Here is a 12,374-nt window from a genome sequence, read left to right as displayed (position 1 = left end):
GTGGTGCTGCTGAACCACTGGAAAGTGAGGAACCTGCAAGTGCAGCGTGGTGACGTGGTGTCACTGGTGTCCCCAAGAAACCCAGGACAGAAGATCATCAAGCGAGTGATTGCCCTTGAAGGGGACGTCGTCAGAACCATGGGTCACAGACGCCGCTACGTCCAGATCCCCCCGGGTCACATGTGGGTCGAAGGCGATCACCACGGGCACAGTTTTGACAGTAACTCTTTCGGGCCAGTCTCCCTGGGGCTCCTCCATGCCCACGCCACCCACATCCTGTGGCCCCCACAACGCTGGCAGAGACTGGAGTCGGTCCTACCACCAGAGCGCCTACCGGTCCAGAGCGCAGAGGAGTGACGCATGGATGCCCCCCCGGTGCTGGCCTTGGAAGCCGACAGCACCCAGGGCCGGAAGGGGGAGGGAACATCCAAAGAGGACACTTTCAACCAGATGATGCTCTGTGCGAAACGCGTCGCGTGCAGACGGCTGTGTACGCGCCAGGGAAGAATGCTTTGATGTGGAAGTCTCAGAGGCTACCCGATGGACACGCTCAACGTGGGTGGCCTAAGGTCCAAGGCCAAAGAAGCATCCAGACACCTGTGACTATGAAGCGGTCTCATGCCCACGTGCTTAAAGTGGGTGCACTTGAAACCGGGTTATTAAATGCTCATTCTGTCGCCTGTCTGGCTTTTACTTGGATGCGCTCTCCTGAAATTAACCCTTCTGGCGAAAGGAATGAAAGTGGGTTGTCATTCACGGTTAAGCTGTGACATGAGAAAACACACACACACACACACACACACACACACACACACACAAATCCTAACGTGCCGAGCAGCACCAAAAAATGCAGTGACTGCCGTTTAGGAAGAAGGAGCAGCGTGCTGTAAAACTGAAACACTGACTTGTCCAGACAGAGAGCGCAAAACAGGTACTAGAATTTTCTCCAGAATTTTCTAGGTCCCTTTATAAATTAAAAAAGTTAAAAGCCCACCCCCCCAAAATTATGTCCACTTGCGGTCAAACCGATTACGTGATAAAAGCCAAGGTCATACGACCACACATCTTAATTAGGCACAGTTGGGCTGTAGTAGATGTTCTGTTCCTGTGGATTGATTGGCGTGTGTGGCGTCGACGTGGTTTTTGGCTGCTGCTGTGGCCTGCCACAGAGCAGATTCTGTCTGACGCCCGCTGACTCGGCGCAGGATGGCAAGGTATCCTTTGCATTTTGCTTGCTTGGTTGCGTTTTGTTTGTTTGGGGCATGGTGAGGAGATTTTATTTACACCCCTGTAAGGGTATTTATACCACAGTCATTGGCAAACTCTACCAACCAGGGCACCTTTTCCCTGGACAGCCAGTGGTTGCTCTTGGCAGGCTCCCCTCCCCCTGGCTTGGTACCACCCCACTGAGCCGGAAGGTGGGAGGGGCAAACCCTAATGACCACAGGGCTGGTTGGACAGTTAGTGATCCGACTGGCTTACAGATGTGAATTTGCCACGGAGGCGCTGTCCGGTAAGTGTCGGCCTGCTAATCTCAGGGTCCAGCAGTTCCAGCCCACCAGCCTCTGCTCAGGAGAAAGTGGAGCTGTCTGCTCCCATGACGTTGAGTCTCAGAAACCCTATCTAGGGTCGAGATGAGTTAGCATCCATTCTCTCCCCTCCCCCTTCTCACTGCCACCCACCCACAAAGTGCCCCCCCCAGGAGACTTGGGGGGGCGGGGGGTGGTTCTGGTTGCTGTGAATTGGAGCAGGTGAGTCCTAAGCCCCCACCCTCCACAGTCAACAAGTGGAAGAAGCTCTACTGTACGCCGCTCCTGGCCATCCCCACCTGCTTCGGGTTCGGCGTCCATGGGGACAAGTACAGGTAAGCTGCACCCGCTTCTGCCTTCGTCGGAGTGCCCCTCGGCATCCGGAGCCCTGCACGGCCTGGGATCTTGAAGGACTTGGGGTGGTGGGTAAGGGGGTGTCATTCGGTGCCTTCCCTCCTTCCTCCTGACAGTGAGCCAGGTCGGCTGCCCTCTTGACTGCTGCTGTCCCGTGTGCGTGGGTGGCTGTACCCGACAAATGTCCCCTTCTCACAGTGATCTTGCTGCCAAGCACCCTTGCATGAATTCCAACTCCTAACGCCGCCCGTGTACAACAAACCACGGCCCAGCCCTGGACCATCCTTAGAATCACCGCCACTGTGCCTCCCCTCTTACTGCCCCTCCGTTTGACCACGCATGCCAGTCTTCTCCAGAGACTGGTGTACCTGACGAGCAGCCCAGACGCTGGGAGACCAAGTCTCGCCACCCTCGCTTCTAAGAAGCAGCCTGGCCGTACTTCTTCCCCAGACAGACTGCGTTGGTTTTCTGGCACAGTCCATCGCACTTTTCAATAACTGCGGGCCTGTGTTCTCCAGGTTCATGGTGTTCCCCAAGCTGGGAAGGAGCCTCCAGTCAGTTCTGGACTGCCACCCGAAGCGCATCATTCCCGAGAGGTCGGTGTTCCAGCTGGCCTGTCGCCTGGTAGGTACAGAGCTGCCCAGCCCAGGCACTGGGTGCGTGCTTCCTCCTGGGGGGGGCGTGGGGGGGGTGTTTACTGCACAGCCCTCGGGGCCGGTGGGAAGAAAGGCAGTTCATAGTGACAGTGCCACAGCAGGGGACTTCAGGCTCCACCAGGGAAGGCTCTGAGACCATCTCCTCGCGCCCGGGGGTGTGGCCGGGGGCAGGGCACATGGAGGGTGGCGCTAGCTGGGGGCACCCCTACAATGCTGTGCGACTGAGCCTTTCGCAGAAGTTCCTTCTCCGTCCTTGGCCCAGCTGGATGCGCTGCAGTACCTCCATGAAAATGAGTACGTGCACGGGAATGTGACCGCGGACAATATCTTCGTGAATCCAGAAGACACGAGTCAAGTAAGAGCCCCACCACCACCACCCGCGGGCAGACGCCCTCCCAGCCCAGACGGTGCCAGCATCTGTCACCGTGTCTGTCGCAGACAGAGCGGGTCTCCGTTCTATGTAGAGAGCGCCTTCAAATGATTAAAAGATAGGCAATTTCGGATGACAACGAATAGGAACCGCTGTTCATAGAACAAAGACCACACATAGATGGACAGGCACTCCGTGTACATGGTGATCGTCTAAACGGATTCTCCACCTTGGCCACGACCCCTTTGGGGGTCGAACCACCCTTTCACAGGGGTCGCCCGATCCATCGCAGTAGCAAAATGACAGTGACGAAATAGCAACAAAGATAATTCCTTGGCTGGGGGTGGTCACCACAACAAGAGGAGCTATATTAAAGGGTCACGGCATTAGGCAGGTTGAGAACCACTGGTCTAAACCTAACGGAGCCCACTGTCCCCCGAGGTGACACCGGCTAGTAGCGACCTCGTAGAGCAGGGCAGGACAGCCCCTAAGGGGTTTCCGAGGCTGTCCCTCTACGGGAGCAGGCAGCCTCGTCCTTCTCCCTCGGAGCAGCTGGTGGGTTCCGGCCACCCGAGACTGGTCAGCAGTCAAGGGCTTCACTGCTGTACCGCCAGGGTCTCGCCTGCTGTCCCTGCCAGCCCCCAAGCCTCGGCCATGGAGCTTCTGACTCCTGGTGATGCCAGGCATCTGATTGGAACTGCCCCGAAGGGGGTCCAAGACTGTGGTCTTCACAGAAGCACACCACCCAACCCCCCTCCCCAGAGCGCCTGGGGAGCTTGAACTCAGAACCTTAGCAGCCCGCCGCTTAGCCAGCCGCACCACCAGGGCTGCTCCTCACTGTACAGGCGGGGAAGTTGGGGCGCAGAGCTGTTCCCTGGCTTACCCGAGGTCATGCAGCCACTAACAGGCAGGGCTGGAGGAGCTCCTGAGAGGTGGCTGCCTGGACACCCTCCCCGTGAGCCCGACTCCCACTGGATCGACCAACGGGAGCTCACGGCCCCAGCCTGAGCGCAGCAGGGGGCAGGGGACTGTCACCTCCCCGCTTCCTGTGCTGGTCCACCTCCTTGCTCTGAACCTGCCACGGGTTTGCCCTGTGGACAGACGGCATCTGTCCCCGGTGGCTCATGGGGAAGCACAGCCACAGCAGAAGCCTGGCCTGAGCTTGCCAGCCCCTGACTCCCAGCACGCCCCTCGTGCACAGGTGACCCTGGTGGGCTACGGCTTCACCTTCCGCTACTGCCCAGAGGGCCGGCACGTGGCCTATGTCGAAGGCAGCAGGAGTCCCCATGACGGGGACCTGGAGTTCATCAGCATGGATCTGCACAGAGGATGTGGTAAGAGCCACCGGTGGGCTCGGGTCCCACATGGAGTCGGGGTGCGGGCATCGTGCTCTTCACCCACCGATCCCACTGGCATCTAGTCGGGGCTGGCGCATGTCAACCCAACCCCGCAGGACGGGACGGTTTCCAAAACTGTCGCTCTTTAGAGCCGGCTCCAGAACCAGTGCCAGAGAGAGCCTGTGGGACAGAGTAGAACTGCTCCTCTGTGGAAGCAGAAAGCCACCTTTCTCCCGAGAAGCCGCTGGCGGGTTCGAACTGCTTACCTTGCGGGTTGGTTAGCAGCTCGTGGGTGCCCTAGGGCTGCTGTCCCCCAACAGGCAGACAGGACAGGTTTGTCCTTGGAGCAGGAAGTCAGTCTCCGGTCGGAGAAGGCCGGGCGTCCAGGGGAGAGGGAGCATCCTCCCTTGCCGCTCCCGGCTTGGTGCCTCCATCTTCACGTGCCCGAGTCGCCCGCGTCCGCCTCCCTGTGTGTCTCCTCTGCTCTGAGGACACCATCGCCTTGGGTTAGGAGCCCCACCCCTGCTGGTCCTCCCACGAACTGCTTACGTCTTGGGAGAGCCTGCTCCAACGGAGCTCACGGGGTTCACAGATCTTGGGGTGAGGATGTCCACCCGTCTTGTTGGAGAGACCCTAGTGGCGGAGGGATTACTGGTTGGGCTGCTAGCCACAAGGGCAGCGGTTTGAAACCACCAGCCCAGCGCCCCACAAGAGAAAAGCGAGGCTTCTCTCTCCGTAAAGAGTCTGTCTCGGAAACCCACAGAGGCAGCTCTACCCTGCCTCTGGGGTCGCCGTGAGTCAGAACTGACTCGAGGGCAGTGAGTTTGTATGGGGTTTTTCGGTGGCGCAGATGGTTAAGCGCTCCGCCACGCACTGAAAGATAAGCCGTGTGAACCCACCAGCCGCCACATGGAAGGAAGATGAGGCAGTGTGCTTCCGTAGAGATGGCAGCCTCGGACGCCCCGCGGGAGCAGTTCTGCTCTGTGCTGCAGGGTTGCCGTGAGTCAAAACTGACTGGACGGCAGTGGGTTGATTTGGAAGGCCCGGGCCCTCAGCACCACGGACAGCGCATCATTGTGCGCAGAGGGACAGGGCTGGGGTAGGGGCCGCATGCAGGGTCAGGGTAGACTTGAAGGATGGGAGCTGCCAGCACTCACCCAGGAGGGGCTGTTACAGAGGCTGCTCACTCTGGATTTGGATCTGAGGGGTCAGTTCTGAGGGTGCCCAGAGTTCTCAGCTCTGCCCTGGGGGAGGATGAGAGAGTGTGGGGAGTTCCTGTCACAGCAACGAGAAGCACCAGGTGTGCGCGGCCCAGCAAAGGCCTATGTGTGCAGGAAGGGAAGGGGACGGGATGAGCGGACTCACGGAGAAGCGGGAGAGGAAAGGTCCGCTCTGCACGATACGGCACATACTGGGCTGCGAGAACAGCCTTTAATCTTCCATGACTTGAGAGTACACCTGAGTCTCTTCCTCCCTCCACACCGCACCCCTGTCCAGAATCCGTTATCATCCCTCAGGGTCGGGCCATTGAGATTGGCCAGTGGCCACCTGATCTCTTTAGAGGCCTCCTAATCAAAAGGGGGAAGCCTGCAGAACAGAACTCATAAATGCCCCAGGAGTCCAGACTTTCTGGAGCCACGGAGGCTGGTTTAGTTTGTTTGCCTTTGAGCCAACCGGCGGGTTTCTCTGCCACACAGAGCGGCTGGTGGGTTTGAACTGCCCCACTTAACCGGCAAGCACTTAACCATCCCCGCCGTCAGAGCGAATGGAGAAGGATGTGGAGGCAGCACGAGCGTTTGGCTGGTTGGGGGTGAGAGTGTAGGAAGCACGGAGGTGGAAGGATGCTGGCTGCCAGCCCAGCCTCGGCCTGAGCAGCATCCCCCTCACTGCCTCGCCCCCCACCCAACCCCACAGGACCTTCCCGCCGAAGTGACCTGCAGACCCTGGGCTACTGCCTGCTCAAGTGGCTCTATGGGTACTTGCCGTGGACTAACTGCCTCCCCAACACCGATAGCATCATGATGCTGAAGGAGAAGTGAGTCCAGGCGATGGTGGCGCCGAAACTCTGCCCCGGGGGATGGAGAACTATGCCTTGCCACACACCCCCCCTAGGGTTCCTGAGGCTGTGAATCTGCTTGGCAGCCAGCAGCCTTATCTTTCTCCGGAGGAGGCTGGGGCCAGCAAGTTGGAACCACTAGCCCCAGGCGCGGGGTGCTGGGAGTGTGCTGGGGATGTGTTGCCATCCTTCTCCCAGACCTGCTGTGCCCATCTGCGGGGCAGTTGCACACCAGCGTTGCCACGCAAACATGGTCCACCCGCCCCTGCACCCCTCACCCCCTGAATTGCCTCCTGGGGATGTGCTACTGGCCGGCACAACTTTCTCCCACGGGCCCCACAAAGATAGTCCGCCTCTAGCCATTTGGGTTCATGGTGGAATGATTGAATGGAAGAAGGGAGATTGATTCCTCAAGGCCACCTGTGTGCAAGGCCTCAGGGTGTGCATGTGCTTGTACACTCGTGCGTTCGCGCGCGCCAGGGAGCTTCCAAAAGTTCCTGAGAAAAATCCAGTCTCTTTTTAAAAATGGGATTAAAAGACCATGAAATGTCTCCAGCATTTCGAAACCTCCTGATGCCTTCTATGTCTGTGTTTAAATCTATAGATAGAAGTCTGTGTCCGGTCTATATAAGAGAACTGGCGGAAATTTTTCATATCTTTTGTTCCATTTTTCTGTAAAGTTTTTGAAGCCCCCTCTGTGTGTGTGTGTGTGTGTGTGTGTAGGTGTCTATAGGTGTCAAAATGGTGTGGTGCAGTGGAGTCTGACCTCTTCCACCTTCCTGAGGGGGCAGGAGTACCAACATCAGCTCTAATCAGATCCTGCCAAGCAGAGATCAGACATACCTCCTTTCCAGCTTTGCCACCAATCTTGACACCAACCATCCCTCCCAGAGCACCTGCTGCTTCCCTGCTGCATTCAGTAACGCACTGCAGTGGCCACACAAGAGGGGCCAAGAGCATGAGCATCAGGCAGAGGTTTGCCAGCAGGCATGGCTGAGATCAGACTGCCCTAACCTAGGAACTGTACCCTGGGTCGTTCATTATCCTGACTTGTAGCCTCTCACTGCCATAATAAACCCCATAATTATGAATGTTGGCCAGGCCAAGAAAGGCCACTTTCTAAGGTTCACCTCCACTGTGTGTGTATGTGAGAGAGAGAGAGAGAGAGTGCGAGAGAGCTGAAAAATGAGAGAGCCAGAACTCAAAGCCTTGCCTCTATTAGGGGAAACATTTGAGTTTGTGATGGATGTCTGCCTCCCAGACAGCAGGTCCCGGCTTTCACAGGTTCACTGTCTGCATAAGGCAGTGGTGGCTCCATGCTCGAGCTCTCCCCACCTGTGTGGGAGACCGCAGTTCGATTCCTGGACAGTGCACCTGGTGTGCACCCAACACCCATGTATCAGTGGAGACTTGTGAGTTGCCAGGATGCCAAACAGGCTTCAGCAGAGCCTCCAGATGTGGCTAGACGAGGAAGAAAGGTCTGGCAATCTACTCCTTAAAAATCAGCCCGTGAGAATCACGGACTATGGCCAGCCGATCCCTAGCTGATCCTGGAGGTGACACAGGACAGCACGGTTTCCTTCCTTGGCTATGGGGTGGGTGGCCACGAGTTCCCACAGGCTAGGCGGCAGCTAGCAACTGTGCGTGCGTCCGTGTCTATGTGCGTGTGTGCACACGCATGGACATTCTGCTGAAGAAGACTGCCCTAAAAGGCCCTTCCCACTTGCCCCTGTGCTCCCAGATTCCTAGGCAACCCCGGATCCCTCGTGGAGAAGTGCACCAGGTGGAGCAGGCCTTCAGGTATGTCCCGAAGGGCTGAGGGAACAGGTGGGACTGTGACAGAACCAGGCGAGTGCAGGCGTTTTTTCAAACCGCATCCGTCACAAGTGTCCATTGGGGTGGGGGAGGGGACCTGAGCATCCTCAATAAAAGAACTCCACCGAAACCACATATAGATCATATTAGGGCTGTCGTTTCGGGGATTCATCCAGCCTCCATGGCCCCAGAAACTCTGGATCCCGTGAGAATCTGAAGTGCTTGATCAAGATGATTCTGCAGAAATCTTGGATCAAGTCCTTCGTTCACGGTAGTCGGCCACCATCCAGTCCTGGTCTCACGGCAGAGAGGCAGCTAGCTGCACATTCTGTTTCCTCCTGCTGCCCCAGAGCCACTTCCTTCCTCGGACACCCTGTGAAGGGGAGGCTTCGGAAAGTTTATGGGGTTAGATGGATTAAAAGGTGTCGGAATCATTCTACAAATAATTCCGAGCCCCTCGTAGCATCTTTTTTAACGTTGCCGGTACTGTCTGTCTTGAGTTCCAACTTGCCTGTTCTTCATGTTAAGAAATTGATTAGGTCCTAGAGATTTTCTGTGTCAGTGCTTGAAGAGTTCTGCCAAGATCTTGGTCCCTGGGCCAGGGTCTCCGCTCAGCTCTCTCCCATGGTGGCATGTGTGTGTGTGTGGGGGGGGGTGTCTTGACCACAGAGACCCTCCGGGAGTATCTGAAAGTAGTGATGGCCCTCCAGTATGACGAGAAGCCACCCTACGCCGTCCTGAGGAATAGTCTGGAAGCTCTGCTGCAGGACCTGCGGGTGTCGGCCTATGACCCTGTGGACCTACACATGGTGTCCTAGGGGGTGTCCAGCTGGGAAGTGACCGGTGAGTATGAACCCCGCTCCCTCTCTCCCCACGTCCCCTCCATCCTCAGGCACCCCCACAGCCCTGCTTCACTGATTGGTTTGGGGGCAGGGTGTCAAAAGACAGATTCCACCGCCTTCGACATTTTTTACACGGACAATTCCGCGAGGCCGCTTTATCAGTCTCCCTGTGCAGCCATCGCCAGTAGCCATCTCTAGAGTTTCCATCCTCATAAGCCAAAAACACAGTGCTACCTCATGTTCGAGACCTCTTTATGAAGCCCAAATAGGAGACATTCAGGCGAAGGAGCCCTTCAATGAGACAGAGAGAGAATCCTCACATGTTATCTTCCCCTATCTCTGTCTACACCAGTGGTTCTCAACCTGTGGGTCGAGACCCTTTTGGGGGTTGAACCACCCTTTCACTGGGGTCGCCTAAGACCATCGGAAAACATATTTCCGATGGTCTTAGGAACTGAGACACCGCTCCTCTATCTACGGGTCCGCCCGTATGCAGATACGCCCACCTACAAGTCCCCCAGCGTGAAGACTATGACCCATGCCACACCATGCTTCAAGACACATGTCATTGATTTGTCATTAGAAATAAATATTTCACAATATATAATTACATAATTTTTATGATGAATCACGATGTTTTATGTTCAGTTTGTAACAATGAAATTACATCCTGCATAGCAGATATTTACATGACGATTCATAACAGTCATAAACTTACAGTGATAAAGTAGCAACGAAGATAATTTTATGGTTGGGGTCACCACAGCATGAAGAACTGTCTTAAAAGGGTCCTGGCATAAGGAAGGTTGAAAACCACGTCTATACTGCTCTGTGTAAGACATGATGAAGAAGGGATGAGGTTTAGGACCCACCCTGCTCCAATTTGACTTCATCCTAACAAAAAGAAACCCCTATGTGCAAACAAGGTCCTGTTCACAGGTGCTATTAGGATGTCCATGTATCCTTTTTAGGGGGGTGCCGTGACACCTGCCTCCCACTGCATTCCTGTCCACTGAGCACAGGGAATCTAAGCTCTCAAGATATAACAGGCCCTCCTGGGATCCTTAGAGCCTCAGGCACACTCAACTCCAGAGGCCACTTTCGCAGTGGCCAGTTAATTAGGGTGCAAAGGTCACCGTCAAGTTACTGAGAGGACGCCGTGCGGAGGAGCCCCGTAGTCTTTGTGTAACCTGAAGAATCGAGCCTTTGGTGGGAGAGCAGGCTTGGCCCTGGGATGAGCTGGCCTCCCCCTTGCCCTGCTCTGCACCAGCCGTGACAACCCAGGCCCCCTCCACCCAACTCTCATCCACTCTGCAACAGCCACCCTACACCTCTCCCCTTCCTCCTTCACTTTGTACCAGTCCCGTCACACACACACACACACACACACACACACACACACACGGCATCCGCTATCATACGCCACCTATCCCCATCCACCATGCACTGACCACTGTGACCTTCCCCCAACCCTTCTCCACTGACCACTCTTCCCTCCCCTCTGATCCTAGACTAGACCAAGCTCCATCCAACCTCTTGGCGTGTGCTTGCATGTCCTCAGAGTCTGCAAAGGGTCTGGCATGCAGGAGGGGCCCCAAGACCATTCCTTGAACAACTAAGACACCCCCGGGCATTTTTATTTTCTTCCAGAACTTTCCAGAAGCCGCAGTTTGATAAAAGAAGAAGAAATGTGACTCACGGCCTGCTGTTTCATCACAGACCAGCTTCTACAGAGAACCCTTCAATGTGCAGACCTGCCTTGCCCCGGCCCGGGAGCTTGGCAGCACCAGTTAGCATCAGGGAGCCCCTAGATACCACCCCCCACCCCCCTGGAGCTGTGACTTTCCCCCTTCTGGCTGTCCTGTCCAGCATTGTCCAGCAAGCTGTTGGTGGCATGGACGGAGGAGACTCCTGACCTGTGGTGGGGGCGAGGCCGGCCCCTCAGCAGGGGCCCTGCCGATCCTTTCCATCGCTGTGCTTTGGCAATAAATGCTTTGATTTGAGCAGAGGGCGTCTAGAGTCTGACCAATAAGTTCCCCTGAGGAAACTTCGGCTCCTACTTTGTTTCCATCCATCCATTCCCCACCAGCCTTTCTTCATCCATCCATTCATCCACCCAGTCTTCCCATCAGCCTTTCCTAACGGCCACTCCCTTTATCGTTCATGCACCCAAACTGTCATCGGTCCATCCATCCATCCATTCACACCACCATTCACTCTTTGTTCGTCTCTCCAAACATCCATGGACTCCTTTATCCGCTCTTCCACTTACCCACCCATACGTCCATCCATTTCCCCATTTTCCCCTCCATCCACTCTTTCATACAACCATTCACACTCCCATTCATCTCTCAAGACCATTCTACTTAATCATCTCTTCTTCCACTTACCCATCCATCCGTGCATCCATTTCCCCATCTATCCCTGGAGTCATCCACTCTTTCATATACCCATTAATCTGCTCAAACTGTCATCTCTTCTGCCACTTACCCATCCATCCATCTAGCCAGACACTCATCTTTCCACACGTGGTGTCCTCAACTCAAACGTCCATGCAGACGCTCCCATCTGTTCTGCATCACCACCTATCCAGCCACACATCTTCACACCCACCCATTATTTCAAGCACCCATTCTGTCAAGACTTTTATGTAGACATCCCTCCATTCACGCTACCCATGTTTCCCTCTGGTAGCATAGTAGTTACCTGCTGGGCTGCCGACTGCAAGTTCGGCAGTTCAAGACCACCAGCTGCTGTGCGGGAGAAAGATGAGGCTTTGTACTTCATAAAGCGTTACAGTCTCAAAAATCCACAGGGGCCATTCTGTAGGGTCGTTATGAGCTGGAATCGACTCGATGGTGGTGAGTTTTTGTGTGGTTTTGGACCCTCCCGTCCATGCACACATACCTACCCCCGCTTTTTCTCCATCCATCCATCTACCCATTCACCCTTTCATACTTGGATTCATCTGTTTAAACATTCACCCAGATAGTCGTCCATTCTACGATGTATCCATCCATTCACTCTCCACTCACCCTTGTTTCTCTCTGCATCCCTCTGGTCACTCATGCTTTCGTCCATATCCTCCTTTAGCCACTCACCCTTCCATCCAGCTGCCTTCCCTCCTCCCATGCTCATACTCCGTTCAATCAGCATGAATTACGTATTGGGTATTGTGCAGCCCAGAGGGCACTGAGTGAACATAACATCTAAAGTCACCTAGGGCTCTCTAGAGAAACAGAACCAGGGAGATCTACACACAGAGAGTGATTCACTTTAAGATGCCGGCTCATGCTATGGTGGAGGACAGGCCCATTCGAAATCCATAGGTCAGGCCACAGCCTAGAGACTAGCAGTCATGCCACCCAGAATTTGTCAGTCAGGCAACAAGAAGAGGATGTGCTCTGGCAAAATG

At 55.4% G+C, this 12,374-nt stretch overlaps 1 protein-coding gene across 1 annotated transcript in view; it reads left to right on the top strand.

The window, feature by feature from the left end:
* The window catches only part of VRK3 (VRK serine/threonine kinase 3), a 29,595-nt gene extending 18,633 nt beyond the window's left edge, over positions 1 to 10,962 (top strand). The window contains exons 8-15 of the mRNA XM_045292647.1: positions 1,780 to 1,864; positions 2,402 to 2,507; positions 2,802 to 2,894; positions 4,111 to 4,243; positions 6,161 to 6,281; positions 8,044 to 8,102; positions 8,787 to 8,960; positions 10,610 to 10,962. Coding sequence (XP_045148582.1) covers positions 1,780 to 1,864; positions 2,402 to 2,507; positions 2,802 to 2,894; positions 4,111 to 4,243; positions 6,161 to 6,281; positions 8,044 to 8,102; positions 8,787 to 8,935 — 746 coding nt within the window. The 3' untranslated portion in view covers positions 8,936 to 8,960; positions 10,610 to 10,962. The remainder of the gene's footprint in view (positions 1 to 1,779; positions 1,865 to 2,401; positions 2,508 to 2,801; positions 2,895 to 4,110; positions 4,244 to 6,160; positions 6,282 to 8,043; positions 8,103 to 8,786; positions 8,961 to 10,609) is intronic.
* Positions 10,963 to 12,374: the final 1,412 nt, after the last annotated feature.

This window comes from Echinops telfairi, unplaced genomic scaffold, assembly GCF_000313985.2.
Source record: "Echinops telfairi isolate 266 unplaced genomic scaffold, ASM31398v2 ScPeMD7_655;HRSCAF=1070, whole genome shotgun sequence".
NCBI classification, from domain to species: domain Eukaryota; kingdom Metazoa; phylum Chordata; class Mammalia; order Afrosoricida; family Tenrecidae; genus Echinops; species Echinops telfairi.
Note: the sequence above shows the minus strand (reverse complement) of the source record. Positions and strands in the feature narration are given on the sequence as shown.